The sequence below is a fragment of the Aquarana catesbeiana genome, linkage group LG07, assembly GCF_042186555.1.
Source record: "Aquarana catesbeiana isolate 2022-GZ linkage group LG07, ASM4218655v1, whole genome shotgun sequence".
Classification (NCBI taxonomy): domain Eukaryota; kingdom Metazoa; phylum Chordata; class Amphibia; order Anura; family Ranidae; genus Aquarana; species Aquarana catesbeiana.
In genome coordinates this window covers 11,868,552-11,887,041 of record NC_133330.1, presented here as the reverse complement: position 1 = coordinate 11,887,041, position 18,490 = coordinate 11,868,552, and the positions used below count along the sequence as shown (strand labels likewise).

Here is an 18,490-nt window from a genome sequence, read left to right as displayed (position 1 = left end):
CTTCTCCTTTCACTGTCCAATCACACGCTGGAGGGAGGGACATAACCTGTGTTACTGAACTGCAACAGAAAAAAATAAAAATAAATCAGGTCTTCTGCCCTGCCAGACAGGACTTTGTTGTGTTACAAAGCTGTGTAAATCTCAGGACTGGATAGATATGCCAATCGTTTACTTGCAGTTTAGCATTAAAATGGGCCGCCCACAACCTAAAGTATAACACGCACCCCAATTTAGGAGGGAATTTTAAGGAAAAAAAAACTTTTAGGAGGGAACTTGAAGGGAAAAAAACTTACATTTAAATGCCCATCATTGCAGCCATGTCAGTGCAGCCTTGCCCCAGTGCAGCCATGTCAGTGCAGCCTTGCCCCAGTGCAGCCATGTCAGTGCAGCCTTGCCCCAGTGTCCATTGCAGCCTTGCCCCAGTCCAGCCTTGCCCCAGTGCAGCCTTGCCCCAGTGCAGCCTTGCTGAAGCCTCTAAGCTTCAAAATCGCCGACCGCGATTTGAAAATGGCGCCGCCGGCGCCGAAATACACAGAGCCGGTCCTCGGCTCTTCTCGGCGGCTCTCGTTCACTTTCGGCTCCACTCGGGATGGGCGTGACGGTGAGCAGAGCTATCCGAAACTAGCCGAGTATACTTGGCTAGGTTCGGGCGGCACTCGAGTGAAACCGAAAGTGGCCGAGAAGAGCCGATTACCGGCACTGTGTATTTCGGCGCCATTTTCAAATCGCGGTCGGCGATTTTTTAGTTCTGACAGGTCAGGATCGCAGGGGATCGGCGTATAACACGCACCCGCGATTTTCCCCTGATTTTAAGGGGAAAAAAGTGCGTGTTATACGCCGATAAATACGGTATTCACAGAGGTTTGGGGGGGAAAGTGTAGACACACCCACAGTCGGCGTACATTACTTTTCACATAGTTGCGTTTTGTTTCAAAATTGAAATTCTGACAAATTTTTCCTTATTCGGAAATTCGGATGTATCTGAAATACATTAGTAACGAGTTTAAACGGGCGAAATTTGAATTTGAATAGTTTTTCTAATCGAATTTGAATTCAAATAGTTTTTGAATCGAATTCAAATTTCTGAAGAGAATAAAATAGAATATAAAATAAAGGAATAGAATAGAAAAGATACAAAAGAAATACAAAATAATACAAAAAGTATTAAAAAAAAAAAATAAAAAATAATACAAAAAAATACAAAAAGAAATACAAAATACAAAAGAAAAAAAGGGATAGAATAGAAAATAAAAGAATAGAGTAAAACAGGACAAAATAGAAAATAAAAGAATAGAAAAAAATAAAATATAATATAAAATAAAGGAATAGAATAGAAAAGAACACAATAGGGAAAAAAAAAGGATAGAATAGAAAATAAAAGAATAGAGTAAAACTGAACAAAATAGAAAATGAAAGAACATAATAAAATAAAATAGAATAGAAAATAAGGCAATAGAATATAATAAAAAATAGAATAGAATCTTACCATCTTCTGAAATTTGAATTTCGAATAGAATGCATTTGAATTTAAATAGAATAGAAAAAAGAATAAAAAAAGGATAGAAAAGAATAGAATAAACAATATAAAAGAATATAATAGCATAGAAAGAATATAACAATATAACTGTTTTCCCGCAATTCAAATTTCAAATAGAAAATAATAGAATATAATAGAAAAGAACAGAATAGAAAATAAAAAAAAGAGAATAGAAAAAAACAATAGAATGGGATAGAAAGAATATACCCATCTTCCAAAATTTAAATAGAATGAATTTAATTCAAAATTCAGATCGATTCAAATTCAAATGAACTAAACAAATTCCAAAAACAAATTAAACTAATTTAAATAAACAAATTTATGTAACAGAGTAAAACAGAACAAAATAGAGAATAAAAGAAGAGAATAAAATAAAATAGAATAGAAAATAAAGGAATAGAATATAATTTAAAAATAGAATAGAATCTAACCATCTTCTGAAATTCGGATTTCGAATAGAATAAATTTGATTTCAAATAGAATAGAATAGAAAAAAAAGGAATAGGATAAATAGGATAAAAAATAAAATAGAATAAACAATAGAAAATAATATAATAGCATAGAAAGAATATGACAATGTAACTGTTTTCCGCAATTCGAATTTAAAATAGAATAGAAAATTAAAAAAATAGAATAGAATATAACCATCTTCCAAAATTAAAATAGAATGAATTCGATTCAAATTTGATTTGAATTTGAATGGAACTTGAAAAATTCAAATCGATTTTAAATTCAGATAAACTAAACAAGTCCTAAAAACGAATTAAACTATTTTAACTAAACAAATTTATGCAAATAACGAATCAAAACAAAACAAAATTTTTCATTCTGCACATGTCTGGCTCTACAGTTTCTGCGCCCTTCAGGGCAGCACCGATTGGATGGGAGGTCCAATGGAAAATTCAAACCCTTTTTTGTCGCCTTTCACGTTCCGTCCACCAGGGTACAACACGTGTCGTGCTTTGTCCCACGTTCCTTCATGCTTTATAAGCCTAGCTGTGAGGTCAGACCGGGCGACCCCTCCCCCCCCTACGGCTGTCCGACAACACAGCTAACAAGGAGACGGCTGCTTTACAACCTGCTCTTGCTTGGCTCCGAGCGCTTGCCCAAAGCAGGTGACAGCAGGAGGAATGCAGGGCTGACACGCCCCCCTCTATCTGCATTCCTCTTGCCGCTGCTTGTCTAGCCAGCTGGTGCTGGTTATCAAGCAGCTTTCTCCTTGCCAGCTGCGTTGTCGTACAGCTGCGGAGGAAGGGGGGGAGGGGGTCCGGTCTGATCTAATGGCTAGGCTCATTTTTTTATAATGTTTCATCCAGCGGGGTACAGTGTACATGTAGTGCTTTGTCCCAAGTTCCTGCATGCTTTGTAAGCCTAGTTTTGAGGTCAAACAGGGCAACCCCCACCCTGCAGCCGCCCAACAACGCGGCTAGCAAGGAGACAGCTCATTCATAACCAGCACTCGCTCGGCTCCAATCGCTTGGCCCAGACAAGCAGTGGCAAGAAGAATGCAGAGGGAGGGGGGAGTGTCAGCCCTGCATTCCTCTTGCCCTTTGCTTGCTTTGGGCACGTGCTCGGAGACGAGCACACACAGGTTCCCAACCAGGCGCCTGCTTGCTATCTGCGTTGTCGGACAGCCGTGGGGGAAGGGTTCGCCCTGTCTGACCTCATAGCTAGGCTTACAAAGGAACATGGGGCAAAGTATTAGATGGCAGATCAGGCTCCTGTGATTGGGCCCTTGGTTAGGTGAAGTTGGGTTTTAGGGACACCGCAGAGCAGAACACCCGCACTCGGCACTGTAGGAGCGTTAGCTGGTGAGATCACATCGTCTGGCTCAGCATTCACACATCTCTCCCGCACACACCTGTACTAGCCTCAGGGCCACAGTGCAGTCACACAGCCCGCCTATGGAGGGCGCTCTCCTGTAGACCCTTTAGACTGGCACGTGGCCACCCACCCAGGAGCTGCCGGCTCCTCTGTTACCCCACAAAGGGGTCTGTTCCCCCCTCTGTGGATGTACTCGGGGCTCTGTGCCGGCTCACTCGCTGGATAATTCTTCTTCTCTGTTACAGATTTTGAGTCTTTGATGCCCAACACGTTTGAGTCTGAGGGCCGGGTGTTCATTGCTCCGAGGTATGGAAGCTCTATGGAAATTCCCTCTGCTTTATGGTGTATATTATCCCCATCCTCTGCTTCACAGTGTATATCATCCCCGTCCTGTGCTTCATAGTGTATACCATCCCCGTCCTGTGCTTCATAGTGTATATCATCCCCGTCCTGTGCTTCACAGTGTATATCATCCCCGTCCTGTGCTTCATAGTGTATACCATCCCCGTCCTGTGCTTCATAGTGTATATCATCCCTGTCCTGTGCTTCATAGTGTATATCATCCCTGTCCTGTGCTTCATAGTGTATACCATCCCCGTCCTGTGCTTCACAGTGTTTATCATCCCCATCCTGTGCTTCATAGTGTATATCATCCCCGTCCTGTGCTTCATAGTGTATATCATCCCTGTCCTGTGCTTCATAGTGTATACCATCCCCGTCCTGTGCTTCACAGTGTTTATCATCCCCATCCTGTGCTTCATAGTGTATATCATCCCCGTCCTGTGCTTCATAGTGTATATCATCCCCACCCTGTGCTTCATAGTGTATATCATGCCCGTCCTGTGCTTCATAGTGTATATCATGCCCGTCCTGTGCTTCATAGTGTATATCATGCCCGTCCTGTGCTTCATAGTGTATATCATGCCCGTCCTGTGCTTCATAGTGTATATAATCCCCGTCCTGTGCTTCATAGTGTATATCATCCCCGTCCTGTGCTTCACAGTGTATATCATCCCCATCCTGTGCTTCATAGTGTATATCATCCCCACCCTGTGCTTCATAGTGTATATCATCCCCGTCCTGTGCTTCATAGTGTATATCATCCCCGTCCTGTGCTTCATAGTGTATATCTCCATCATCCTCTTCCCTCATCCTCTCTGTATCTCCTCTGGATCATCTCCCTCCTCTTCCTCTATCTTCCCAATGATCAAAATGAACTCTGTTCCCCATCTAATGCTCCCCTCCTGTTTCCCGGCCCCTCTGCCCCCCTTGCAGGCAGTATTGTCGAGAGCTCGAACAGTCTGAAAACAACACAGAGTTCCTTCTGAACTTCATTACTTTGATGGAGAAAGTGACGCCGGACTCCAAGCAATGTGAGTATCTCAGAGTGATGAGAACCTATAATGGGAGTCTTGTGTGCGGGTTTTAACTTGTAAAGGGAACCTGTCCTCTGTAAAAGTGTTCTTGGATATTCAGCAGTTCACTAATTATGTACATTGACACTAACATGTGCTCATGAAGTCTGTGCCTTGGTTTGAAATAACCAGTCCACCTCAATTATAACAGAAGTCTGTATTGGATCTGTTGAGGTCTCCAGCAGTGACCACTCTACACCATAGAGTGAAAATAGTTTTTATTTAGAATTACAGCAAAGACGTACAGCATTAGATGTTATTATCTTAAGTTGGCCATACACAGGTCGAATGTTGGGTAATTCTTCGTGAATCAGCTAAAATTTGTTCTGTTGGTGAACCTGTCAGAACCCACCAGCTTCACAAAGGTCATAGCTGGGTGTCAAATTGGTCAGGAACTGCTTGGAAGGTCTGCAGTATCTTGGACTGCCTATCATTGAGGATGTAGGAAGGGTGATATATATATGAGATGTACAATCAGCATGGACAGAAACTGCTCAGAAGGGCTGCAGTATCATAGGAGGTAGGTCGTGAGGCTGTAGGAAGTGTTGTAAAGAGAAGATGTACCGTTAGCTTGGGCAGGAACCTCTCAGAAGGTCTGAAGTATCTTGGATGGTGGGTTGAGAAGGCTGTAAGAAGGGTTATATAGAGGTGATGCACAATCAGCTTGGTCAGGAACCTCTCAGAAGATCTGCAGTGTCTTGGATGGCTTGTCAGTAAGGATGTAGGAAGGGTTAAATGGAGGTAGAGGAGATGTACAATCAGTTTGGACAGGAACCTCTCTGACTATCTGTAGTATCTTCAATGGTGAGTTGAGAAGGATGTAAGAAGAGTTATATAGAGGAGATGTACAATCAGCTTGGACAGGAACCTCTCAGAAGGTCTGAAGTATCTTGGATGGCTTGTCAATGAGCATGTAGGAAGGGTTATATAGAGGAGATGTACAATTGGCTTGTAAAGGACCTGCTTAGAAGATCTTGTATCATCCAGTATCATGGATGGAAGATTGGTGAGGATGTAGGAAGGGTTATATACAGGAGATGTAGAATCAACTTGGACGGGAACACCTATAAAGGTCTACAGTATCATGGGTGGTGGAGCGGGGAGGAGGTAGAAAGGCTTATATAGAGGAGATACATTCATAGTGGGCAGCAACCACTACAAAGGTCTGCAGTATCACGGATGGTGGCTCAATGAGGAGGTAGGCGTGGTTATATAAAGAATAAGTACAATCAGCTTAGAACCTCTCAGAAGGTCTGCAGTATATTGCATGGCTTGTCAGTGAGAATGTAGGAAGGGTTATATTGGGGAGATGTACAATCAGCATGGACATGAACTACTCGGATGGTCTGCAGCATCCAGTATGGCAGGTCGTGAGATGCAGTAAAGGTTATTTAAAGGAGATGTACAATCAGCTTGTACAGGAATTGCTCAAAAGGTCTGTAGTATCTTGGATGGTGGGTTGAAAAGGATGTAAGAAGTGCTATATAGAGGAGGTGAACCATCAGCCTAGACTGGAACTGCTTGGAAGGTATACAGTATCACGGCTGGTGGCTCAATGAGGAGGTAGGCGTGGTTATATAAATAATAAGTACAATCAGCTTGGAACCTCTCAGAAGGTCTGCAGAATCTTGCATGGCTTGTCAGTGAGAATGTAGGAAAGGTTATATTGGGGAGATGTACAATCAGCATGGACATGAACTACTCGGATGGTCTGTAGCATCCAGTATGGCAGGTCGTGAGATGCAGTAAAGGTTATTTAAAGGAGGTGTACAATCAGCTTGTACAGGAATTGCTCAGAAGGTCTGTAGTATCTTGGATGGTGGGTTGAAAAGGATGTAAGAATTGCTATATAGAAGAGGTGAACCATCAGCTTAGACTGGAACTGCTTGGAAGGTCTACAGTATCTTGGATGATGGATCAGTGAGGATGTAGGAAGGGTTATATAGAGTGTATAATCCATCAGCTTGGACAGTAACCATTTGGAAGGTCTGCTGTATCTTTGATGGCATGTAGGTGAGGTGGTAAAAAGGGTTTTAAAAAGCTGCCTTGAGTTTACTCTACTAATGTCAGCAGAGGAACCTCCTGGAAATGAGTCAAACGTTGTATTACAAACTATGCACAACTACCAAACTACTTGAAGGTTAGAGTGGAATCTCCGCCTATGATCCAGACAGTCCAGGTATGATAAATGGGTTGTAGTTTATTATCATTTGATGTAGCTGATGGTCCTTCACACCACACTGTGTATAATGACCTTCATTGTCCCATTTAACAGGTGACAGCTTCCTGCTGCACAATCTCATCCTGGACACGGGAATCACGCGGGATTTGGCCGACCGTGTTTGGAAGGACAAAGATCTTCTCACGTGAGCAAACTGACATCACTGACTGCATCTTCATTATCCTTGAAGGACAAATCCATGTCACAGCAGAGCTTCAGTATCCATAGTCATTGACACTGACTAGGATTACAGTAGCATTTTTTTTTATTAACAATTTTTGTTCCCAGTAAAATTCCACTACCATTTTTTTTAACCTTAAACAGCCACCAAAGCCTATCTGTAACAATAAGGTTTCTGTATAAATTCTTGGCAAAGCTTACCTAACAGAGATAAATACACAAATATTAAGTCAGCCAATGGAGGGCTCTAGTAGAAGCATTGGAGTTGTGACAATGTAGCTGTATAGATTCTGATCTCCTGATTGGTCAGATCACCCTCCATCTATCTCTTTACACATTCCTGTTCTTGCTCTCTCCTCTTCGCAGTTACGGGCTTCTGGCGGTGTATGCGGCAACAGACGGTGGCATCACCCGAGTCTTTCCCAACAAGTGAGTTCTGACATTCAGCATGTGAAGCATCTGAGATAATAATGGGGACCCGTCAATGTTTTGGGGGTAATACGCTTTTCTGTGGTTATCTAGAGCTGCTGATGACTGGTTGGAGGACATGGAGCCTCACAATGCCACCTTCTACCGAAGAAGTCTCGACAACAAGGGCTACATCTTCCGAGCGCCATACAGAGAACGTGAGTCATTAAGTAGGAAGGAAGTGGCAGAATCACCGGGGGGGGGGGGGGTTGTCAGAGTGGAAAGGCCAGGGGGGTAAACGCTAAGTGAGTAGGGGGAGAGTCAGAGGGCAAAGTTTAAGGAATGCCGGAGGTAGAGGGCTACAGCATGTAAATAATGATTGCAGCAATGACGGAGTGTGATGGGTGGGAGCTGTGGGTTGGTGTAGTGTTCCAATCCCAGGGGACGGAATGTGATGGACACATTTTAAGGAATGTGGACAATGCTGGAGCAAAATGTGAGTGCAGATTGAGAGGGGTTATGAGCAGTGTAGGGGTGGTGTTCAAGGACCCCAGAGAACCAGTTTGGGAGTTATTCAGAAATGGAATATGAGGACCCTATGGGGTGGGTTTGGGATCTGGGTAGACATGAAATATGGGGACCCCAGGGAAGGGTGTGAGCAGTGCGGGGGAAGAATATGAGAACCCAAGAGGGTAGGATGTGGATAGCGGAGGGGTGGAATTTGAGGACCCTGGTGGTGAAGTTTGAGTAATGTAGAGGTGGAATTTAAAGATCCCAGGGGACAGGTTTTTGAGCAGTGTAGAGGTGGAATATGAGAACACCAGGGGGCAGGATTGGGAATAGTGTACAGGTGGAATATGAGGACCTCAAGAGGAAGGGTGAAAGTAGTATTGAGTTGGAATAGAAGGATCCCAGAGTCAGGTTGGGGTGTAAGCATATGGGGATTCAGATGGATATGGGTGGAATATGAGCAATACACAGGTAGAATTTGATGACACTAGATGAAAGGGGGGGGTTTATGGATTGTAAGGGGGAATATGAGAGCCCCAGGGAGAGTGTTGTGAGCAATATAGGGATGGAATATAAGAACCGGGGGGGGGGGGGGGGGGGGCAGGTTTGGGAACATCATAAATGTAAAATATGAGGACCCCAGGAGGTAAGATGCCATCAGTGTTCGTGGAATGTAAGGATCCCAGAGTCAGGTTGGGGTGTGAGCAGTGTAGGAGGAGCATATGGGGATCCAAATGGATATGGGTGGAATATGAGGGCATCACAGGGTGGGATATGCAGGGCTGGTACAAGGATTTTTGTCTACAAAGGTGAAGGTGCATTTTGCCATGTAGGGGGCAGCGATACAAGAGGGGGGGCAACATGACAGGAGGAAGAGCAGCATAACAGGAAGAAGGGCAGCATGACAAGATGGGGGCAGTCTCTCCTACCAAGAGCAGTATGAAAGTTTTAGTTTGCCTGCTGGGGAGAACAGAAGGCTGGCATTATACCCCCCCCCCCCCCCCAGCCTGGTGCTCTAAGGCAGCTACCCTAGCTGGCCCTAGGGATATTGGCAGTATAGAGGTATTTGATGACACCAGAGAAGGGGGGGGGGGGTTGTATTAGTGGTGGTAGGGGGGGATATGAGGACCCTAGGGGAAGTGTTGTGAGTAGTATAGAGACAGAACATAAAAACCCCCTAGGGGGATTGTTGTAAGCAGTGTTTGACTGGAAAATGAGAATCCCAGTGGGAAATGAGGCGTGAGAAATGTAGAGGAAGAATATGAAGGGGTTGGTTAGCTGTGTTGGGTAGAATGTGAGGACCTCTGGAGGTAGGGTGTGAACAGTACTTAGATGGCGTATAAGGGCCCCAGGGGAGCTGGGTTCAAGCATTGCATAAGTGGAAAGGGAGGACCCTAGTGGGCGGGGTGTGAGTAGTGCAGGGGTGGATACTGAGAACCAAAGGAGTTGCTGTGGTGGGCATTGTAGAGGGGGAGTACAAGTACCCCAGGGAGCAGAGTTTGAGCAGCCTAGAGGTAGAATGTAGGGATTCCAGGGGGAAAAATGAGTTGTGCAGGGGAGGAGTGAGGACCACATGGTGTATAGAATGAGAGAGTGAAGCCTGTAGACTTCATGAGATGGAGTATTGGGTCACCACAAAGATTGTGTTTGACGATAAGGGGAAGGATCACAGTGGTGTCCCACAATTGAGCCTCTGCATCTGTCTGTTGTCTCAACAGCTATGTCCTATCCACTGAGGAATGATCAAAGGAGCCTCAACCGCTTAGGCTGCAGCTTTATCCTGGGTGGTTGGGGCCTGCTCAGGAATTGGGCACTAGATCTCCATATCTGTAAAACTGATAACGGTGTCTTATTTCAGCTGGATATCGGCCGTCCGATCTGGAGAATAATACGGTGGGAATTCTGGTCAGCACAGCCGTAGACCTGGAGGTCGAAGGCAGGAGACTTAAACCAGCTGGTGAGTTGGGGCTAAAAAGTCAGCTTTGGTAGAGGGGCGTCCAACCAATCTTTCCTGCACAGCAAGTCAGAGTTAGAGCTCAATGGAGCGTCCCAGGTTGGTTTGTGCTCATTGATTTTGTTCATGGGTCATACTGGACTTCTTTATTTTCTTCCAGTTGTCGGAGTGAAGTTGGATCTGGAAGCTTGGGTAGAAAAATTCAAAGTTCTGGCCAGTAACCAGTCCGAGTCCAATCCTCAAGGACCACGCAAGGTCAGGAAGCTCCCTACATGTTCTATAAATAGAAAACATTTGGAATATCCGCTGAATACCATGTTATCTATTAAATATTCCCAGCTGTGAAGAGCTCTCTAAGAATCTGTTTCTTAGATATAAAACATCTGTGATCAGTCTTGTGTGCAGTGCCGGGGCAAGGTCCTCTGGCACTCAAAGCAAAGATAGAAATGTTTGCATCCCTTAAGGGGAACAGATGGAGCATACATACACATACAGTGGGCAGGCTGGCATAGGGTAGAGAAATGACCATTGTCCCCAAGGGCAGGTGTGTCAAACTCAACTTCATGGCTGGCTGCATCAGCAGTGTAGTTGCTCTTTAAAGGACCACTTGTATCTGTGGTTTGTTACGTACAGGGTTCAGGGGGTGCTACGTACAAGGCTCGGGGTTTAGGAGTGTTTTACGCACAGAGTGCAGGGTTTAGGGGTGCGTTACGCACAGAGTGCAGGGTTTAGGGGTGCGTTACGCACAGAGTGCAGGGTTTAGGGGTGCGTTACGCACAGAGTGCAGGGTTTAGGGGTGCGTTACGCACAGAGTGCAGGGTTTAGGGGTGCGTTACATACAGAGTGCAGGGTTCAGGAGTGTGCTGTGTACAGGCTGCAGGGTTTAGGAGTGAGCTATATACAGTCTACAGGGTTCAGGGGGTGCTACGTACAGAGTTCAGGGGGACACTTCATACAGAGTGCAGAGTTCAGGGGTGCGCTGTGTACCAAGTGCAGGGTTCAGGGGTGCCCTGTGTACAGAGTGCAGGGTTCAGGGGTGCGCTGTGTACCGAGTGCAGGGTTCAGGGGTGCGTTGTGTACCAAGTGCAGGGTTCAGGGGTGCCCTGTGTACACAGTGCAGGGTTCAGGGGTGCACTGTGTACCGAGTGCAGGGTTCAGGGGTGCGCTGTGTACCGAGTGCAGGGTTCAGGGGTGCACTGTGTACCGAGTGCAGGGTTCAGGGGTGCACTGTGTACCGAGTGCAGGGTTCAGGGGTGCGCTGTGTACCGAGTGCAGGGTTCAAATTAGAGCAGAGACTGCAAGTCAGGCCTTTTCGTCCAACATCAGTGCCTGACCTCACAAATGCTCTTCTGGAAGAATGGTCAAACATTCCCATAGACACACTCCTAAACCTTGTGGATGGCCTTCCCAGAGGGTTGAAGCTGTTATAGCTGCAAAGGGTGGGCCAACTCAATATTGAACCCTACGGACTAAGACTGGGATGTCATTAAAGTTCATGTGTGTGTAAAGGCAGTACAATACTTTTGGTAATATAGTGTATGTGTCCTAGGGTTACTACTTTTACTCTAAGTACAACTGATAGGATGGGAGGAGGTGATGGGATGTGGTTAAACCAGCGTGATCCAGTCATAATGACTACAGTCAAAGAATCCGGCTTTCAATAAAATGTTCATATTTGTTCTTCCATTTGGTTTAAAACGTATCAACGGTGCGATTTTATCTCTTTTTTTTAAAAGCACTAAAATTGCTGTTCTAGCACAAAGCATTTTTTTTAAATGCAGCGCTACAATAAAACACCTAATACAAATTTAAAACATTCATGTATGAGAAAGGAAAAAGTATGAAGATATTAGCAGAGACGTCCACATAAACAAAGGGTGCAGCTCGTCCTAATCTGAAACTATATCAAACAAGTACACGGGGTGTCATAAGGTTGATGGGTTTGGGTTGGTTGGGGTTTTTTTTTTTTTATTGTTACAAAAATTAAAACACATAGTACTTAAAATATGAGCTCTGGTATATACATCCCAAATATAACATTGACCTGACATTTCAATTGTTCCTCCATATTAAAAAGGGTGAAGAAGGGCGGTCTAGTGAGTTCTAGTTTCTTGTGAATCTCACTTCAAATGTCACACATTTCATAGCTACTGACCTGTAAAGAAAAAGACAAGTGTAAAAAAAAAAAACACTGTAACAGCAAAGACCCCCCCCAGGTGCTGCACAGAGCACCAAGGTGGAGGAAAGCAGCCATACTGGCGGGCCACCCTCTACTGACGTTTCCTTGGTCACCCCGAAATGCCAATTGGGGGACCTTGGTAGCAGGGCCGTCCTAATAGCAACATGGGCCCCTGGGCAAAGTAATGCACTGGGGGGCCCCACATCAGCCTGCCCCAATTTATGTACCCTCTCTCAAGAATGAAAGTATAAATAGTTGATAGTATTAAACGTATATTATTTATTAGTACTTTCAATAAAATCGATTTTAAACAATAAGAAAACATGCCTTAAATCAAAGACTAATCAACATAAAGGGCACGGTACGGGGGGGGAGCAGAAGGGTACAGTATGTGGGGGTCAGGAGGGCACAATACTGGGGTCAAGAGGGCACAATACTGGAGTCAAGAGGGCACAATACTGGGGTCAGGAGGGCACAATACTGGGGTCAAGAGGGCACAATACTGGGGTCAAGAGGGCACAGTACTGGGATCAGGCGGGCACAGTACAGTTTATGGGGCGCTGCCCGGGACACGGCCATCCTGGGACAGCTTAGTAAAAAGTGTCACTGACCCGGCAAATCTGGGACAGTTGGCAAGTATGATTTTGATGTAAGATTATCATGGGACCCCCATGCACCTGGGCAGTGCCCAGGGATGCCCTGGGCACTTATTTTAAACAATAAGAAAACATGCCTTAAATCAAAGGCTAATCAACATAAAGGGCACGGTGCGGGGGGGGGGGGAGGCAGAAGGGCACAGTATGTGGAGGTCAGGAGGGCACAATACTGGGGTCAGGAGGGCACAATACTGAGATCAGGCGGGCACAGTTCATATTATGGGACGCTGCCCGGGACACAGCCATCCTGGGACAGCTTAGTAAAAAGTGTGACTGTCACGGCAAATCCAGGACAGTTGGCAAGTATGATGTGATGCAAGATTATCATGGGGCCCCCATGCACCTGGGCAGTGCCCAGGGATGCCCTGGGCACTTATTTTAAACTATAAGAAAACATGCCTTAAATCAAAGACTAATCAACATAAAGGGCACGGTACAGGGAGGGAGGCAGAAGGGCCCAGTATGTGGGGGTCAGGAGGGCACAGTACTGGGGTCAGGAGGGCAAAATACTGGGGTCAGGAGGGCACAATACTGAGATCAAGCAGGCACAGTACAGTTTATGGGATGCTGCCTGGGGCACGGCCATCCTGGGACAGCTTATTAAAAAGTGTGACTGTCCCAGCAAATCCGGGACAGTTGGCAAGTATGATGTGATGCAAGATTATCATGGGGCCCCCCCATGCACCTGGGCAGTGCCCAGGGATGCCCATGCATTAAGACAGGCCTGCTTTGTAGTTCTGGTTGGATTGCATTACAGAATTTCAAAGAAGCCAGATGTAAAGTCATGCATTGCCTTTGCTGTACTCCATGAGATGAGAGGAAGCCAGGTGTAAAGCCATGCATGGTCCACAAAGAAAACCTACTCTACCGCCGATTACCTGGGACACTGGGAATCGGTCCTCTGGTCCAAATGCCTTTCAAATGTAGCAATAATCCTCTGATACAATGAAGCCGGCTACTCAGTAACATCCATTGGAACAATTCTTTATTGGCTATATAGCAGGTGAAGCAGTAACATGCTAACGCGTTTCGGCTGATGCCCTACTCATAGCTATGAGTAAAGCTTCTGCTGAAATACGTTATCATGGTACTGCTTTATCCTGCTATGTAGCCAATAAAGAATTGTTCTAATGGACGTTGCTGAGTAGCCGGCTTCATTGTATCAGTAAAGTCATTCGTTGCCTATGCTGTTCCATGAGATCAGAGGAAGGCAGGTGCCTGAATCTAACTATGTTCTCTAGGTGGCACCTTTCGGTCTTATGCCTACTGTATGGTGCTGTTTTTGGTTCGCATTATTCTTTCTTCTCATGATCAGTTTAATTCCCTTGTCAGGATTCCTAACATCTTTTGTTCTCCGCAGCAGTGCAGTCCCGCGGCCAGCTGCGAGATGGACTGCGACATCAACAACGAGGTGAGTGCAGTCCGCGTGTCTCTGTGTATGACATCATAAGTAGATGTTATTTCTTCTCCGAAGTCTTCTTATAGAGGAACCGAATGTGTCAAATTTAATATTAACATTATTGACTCACACAGTGTCTTGAAAAAGTATTCACACCCCTTGAAATTTTCCACATGTTGTCATGTTACAACCAAAAACGTAAATGTATTTTATTGGGATTTTATGTGATAGACCAACACAAAGTGGTACATAATTGTGAAGTGGAAGGAAAATGATAAATGGTTTTCAAAACACAGTGGTCATTTGTGTTTTCTATATGTGCCTGGAGTTCATCTTATCCTATCAGTTTATACAGTATAGCACCGTCCTATCCTGTGGTGCTGTACAATGTATAGATATAACAATGGTAGATAATACAAAAATGTTCTCCACAAACACACGACATTGTGTAGAACCGATGACACTGAGTGGAAGCATTACTAATGGCCAAACAAGGGGCAATCGGATATAGCGATCACACGTTCGATTGCATTTTTCCATCGAAATTGCAAAACAATCAAAGATATAAAATGGTGAATTTTATCAACTGTAAAGGGATGGGATCGAAATTGGGAAAGGGCTGGTAATCACTCAGGAGATGACATCCTATGTATGTAGTCAAAACATAGCCAAAGTTCAGTAACCAGAACGGATAGTCAGCCAAGCCAGAAGTCAGGGATTAATGTAGTGGAACAGCAAGCAGAATCTGGAGCCAGAAGGGATGTCAGCAAAGCAAGTCTTGAACAGGATCGCAGGAGATAGTTTCTGTGATGTTGACCAAGGCGAAGGCAGAGCTCCTCTGGACTGGACGGCTTAAGTAGGCAGGACTGACGAGCAGGATATCATCAACAGCTGAGTAACTGTGGAGAGATAGGAGCTGGCAATTAGCCGACAGCTGAGCGGCCAGCTCAGATAAGGAAGGGCTGAGCCCAGCCCTGACACTTAGTCATTGCCATAATTAAGGGCTGATGCCTGAAACGCTTTGGATGTTTTTGCAGCATTGTAAATGTTTTTTTGCAATAAAAAAATACTATTCTTTGGATGCCATTCTGAGTGCCTATTATCCCTTTCCTTATTCCGGTATGTTGGAGGTTTCGGCAGATTCGAGGTCTGAGCACCGGGCGGAGCTGTTATGTGGGAGGGTTGTAGCGCCTATATACCTGTTTTTTTTCTTGGGATAGAAATTGTCCCAATCAAGCCCTGCAGAAAAAATCTGGTCACTTTTGACAAAATTGTTGCAGGTTTTTCCATCTTCAGCTCAAATTGTGTCGCTCCTGATAACAGATAAAACATATTGATGTTTGGAAGGTGGTATGACCCGGTTTTTGGGAAATCTCTGCCTTTGCGTTGCACTTGGAACAGAGGCTTGGCAGGGTGGGGGATAAATGATGGACGGCTGTTGTGGTCTGTCACAAGTATTCCTACTGATTATTTAGTCCAGGTCACGGCACCAAAATGTTGCAGAAAGGCTGTATAGAAGCTGGCCATACAATCTGTTGCTGTTTGCACCAGAAATATGGAATAGTTCGAGGTCAAAGTCCTTCTATATGCAGTCTGGTCACTCTGAAATAGTATCTCTATCTCCTCCTACTTCCATCTCAGTGTAGAGTTGCCACCTGTCCGGGATTCACCCGGACAGTCCATTTTTTGAATCACGTGTCCAGGTTTCAGGCAGGCTGAAACCCCGGACACATTAGTCAGACCAGGCTGTGGCTCCCCAAGTAACCAAGATAGTCACACACAAATCTGTTGTCGTCCGGTAGTTGCGGGCAGCTGTCTGAGGGCTGGTTTGGCATCACTGGGGGGGCAGGGCGATGATGTCGGCAAGAGCAATTTGCCCACACCCAACGTTAGCTGCGGCTACTTCTCTCCTTGGGGCATCCAAAGATGTCCCAGGCCGTTAAAGTGTTCGTGTTTTGGCTTGAAGAAAAGGTGGCAACGCTATCTCAATGTGTTTAATGCCAAAGATGTCTCCTACATTTCCTCTCTGCAGGATCTACTATGTGTCCTGATTGACGATGGCGGATTCCTCGTCATGTCCAACCAGCAAGACCATTGGTCCCAGGTCAGTATTTTCTGACTCTCCTCGATTTCCTGACATTGTCCAAAGACTTTCCAAAGATTACAATGTTTCCTACGGTGACAAATGTCTCTTTTCATCAGGTGGGGAAGTTCTTCAGCGAGGTGGATCCCAATCTCATGTCTGCTCTCTACAACAGTTCCTTCTTTTTGAGGAAGGAGTCCTACGACTACCAGTCACTCTGCGCCCCCAAAACGGAGAGCAACAAAGGTGCTGCCCCCCGGGGGATCTTTGTGGTAGGTGCATTGCACGGCATGTGAAGTGATGACAGCATGTTCGAAGTTATCTTTCCATGATGTGTTGAGAGGATGGACAGCTACATATATATACCATACGTCACTGGCCTTCGGGTGGTTATACCAGGATGATGTCTACAGCGGTAGGCATCATCCTGGTACCGTTTATTGGAGCCGGTGGTCGGCTCCCTTGTAAAAGAAATCCTAGTGGCTAACTAGCATCTGGATTTCTTTTACGAGCAGTGGGAGGGGATGCCCCCCCCCCCCTCCCCCTCTTGCCGCCTTCTGTAGCTCGCTCGGGCTTTCCTGTGCCATCGGGAGACCCGAGCCACCATGCGGTAGACATGTGAACTGCTGAAAAATGTGTTCATTTTCGTTTCATTCCTTTTTTTTGGTTTGTTTTTTTTTGGTGTTTCGGGTCATTTGTTATGATCGCAATTCGTAAATTCAAAAATTCAAAAATTCATAAATTCGTAAATTTGAAAATTAGAAAATCCGAAAATAAGAAAGAAAATCTGATAATTCGAAAGAATAACTAGCTTTTAAATTTTGAGGTATTGAAATTTCCTTTCAAATTTGTCTGTTAGTGAACGTAACGAATACCAATTTATCAGAAGTTACAGATTATTCAAAATAACAAATGCCGCATCTAAAGAAATGGAACAGAACAAATGAATTACAAATAATAATAATGATAATAAGACGTTTTTATTATTATTGTTATTTATTATTATTAATTTGTTATGTTCCATTCGTTTAGATGTGGCATTTGTTATTTCGAATAATTCGTAACTTCTGATGAATTTGTATTCGTTACGTTCACTAACAGACAAATTTGAAAGGTAGTTTCAATACCTATAAATTTAATAGTACGTTTTTATTAGTTAGTTATTCTTTAGAATTATCGGATTTTCTTTCTTATTTTTGGATTTTCTAATTTAGAAACGGCCAAATAACTATTATTAACTATTAAATTAAAAGGTAAGTTAGTTTTTTCAGATTTTCGAATTTCCAAATTTAGAAATTACATATTTCGAATTTACAAATTCATGAATTTATGAATTTACGAATTTTTGAATTTACGAATATTCTGAAAAATTTGTTAAACAGGTTTTCGTTAATTAGAATATTTCCGAATTAACAAATTTGTTGGAAAAAAAAAAAATCATAATAAAAAAAAATTCATCATTTGGAAATTTGAAAAAAAAAAACATAATAAAAAGAAAAAAAATCATAATAAAAATTCTTCATGAAAAAATAATCATAATAAAAAGCAAAAAATCATAATTAAAAAAATTAATAATAAAAAAAAAAATCATCATGAAAAAAAATAATCATAAAAAAAAGAAAAAATCATAATAAAAAAAGTTCATAATAATAGTAAAAAAAAAATAATATTCAACATGAAAAAGAAATCATAATAAAAAGAAAAATTCATAATAAAAAAAATTAAAGTGCCTCCTTCCCCCACCGTGCTCACGTGCAATGGCGTGCACACACGTCAGTCTCAAACGCATGCAAACAGCGATCGTTCCAGACATGTGAGGTATCGCTGCAAATGTCAGATCATGAGCAGTAATTCTAGCACAAGATCTCCTCTGTGCATCTAAAGTGGTGACCTTTTAAATCGTTGCCTATGGATAGTAACATTTATGTTGTTAGTCGCCGTTGCACGGGCGCGCATTTTTAAAGGGTGACATGTTTTGTATCTACTTGGCGTAACATCATCTTTTTTTTATATTTTTACAAAAAAGGGGTTGTTTTTGCATTAAAATTCATAAAAGTGTACTTTTTTCCCACCCAAAAAATTGTGTTCAAAAAATGATATCATGTTTGGGGGGGTTCTGAGTAA

The 18,490-nt window shown here is 43.8% G+C and overlaps 1 protein-coding gene across 4 annotated transcripts in view; it reads left to right on the top strand.

Moving 5' to 3' along the window:
- Positions 1 to 18,490, top strand: part of CACNA2D2 (calcium voltage-gated channel auxiliary subunit alpha2delta 2) — a 339,422-nt gene that overhangs the window by 309,128 nt on the left and 11,804 nt on the right. For 2 of the 4 annotated variants that reach the window (XM_073591600.1, XM_073591598.1), the window contains 10 exons: positions 3,607 to 3,667; positions 4,637 to 4,734; positions 7,052 to 7,142; positions 7,544 to 7,606; positions 7,700 to 7,803; positions 9,954 to 10,052; positions 10,210 to 10,304; positions 14,245 to 14,295; positions 16,316 to 16,387; positions 16,486 to 16,638. In XM_073591600.1, coding sequence (XP_073447701.1) covers positions 3,607 to 3,667; positions 4,637 to 4,734; positions 7,052 to 7,142; positions 7,544 to 7,606; positions 7,700 to 7,803; positions 9,954 to 10,052; positions 10,210 to 10,304; positions 14,245 to 14,295; positions 16,316 to 16,387; positions 16,486 to 16,638 — 887 coding nt within the window. The remainder of the gene's footprint in view (positions 1 to 3,606; positions 3,668 to 4,636; positions 4,735 to 7,051; positions 7,143 to 7,543; positions 7,607 to 7,699; positions 7,804 to 9,953; positions 10,053 to 10,209; positions 10,305 to 14,244; positions 14,296 to 16,315; positions 16,388 to 16,485; positions 16,639 to 18,490) is intronic. The other 2 variants (XM_073591599.1, XM_073591601.1) reach the window with 1 other exon arrangement.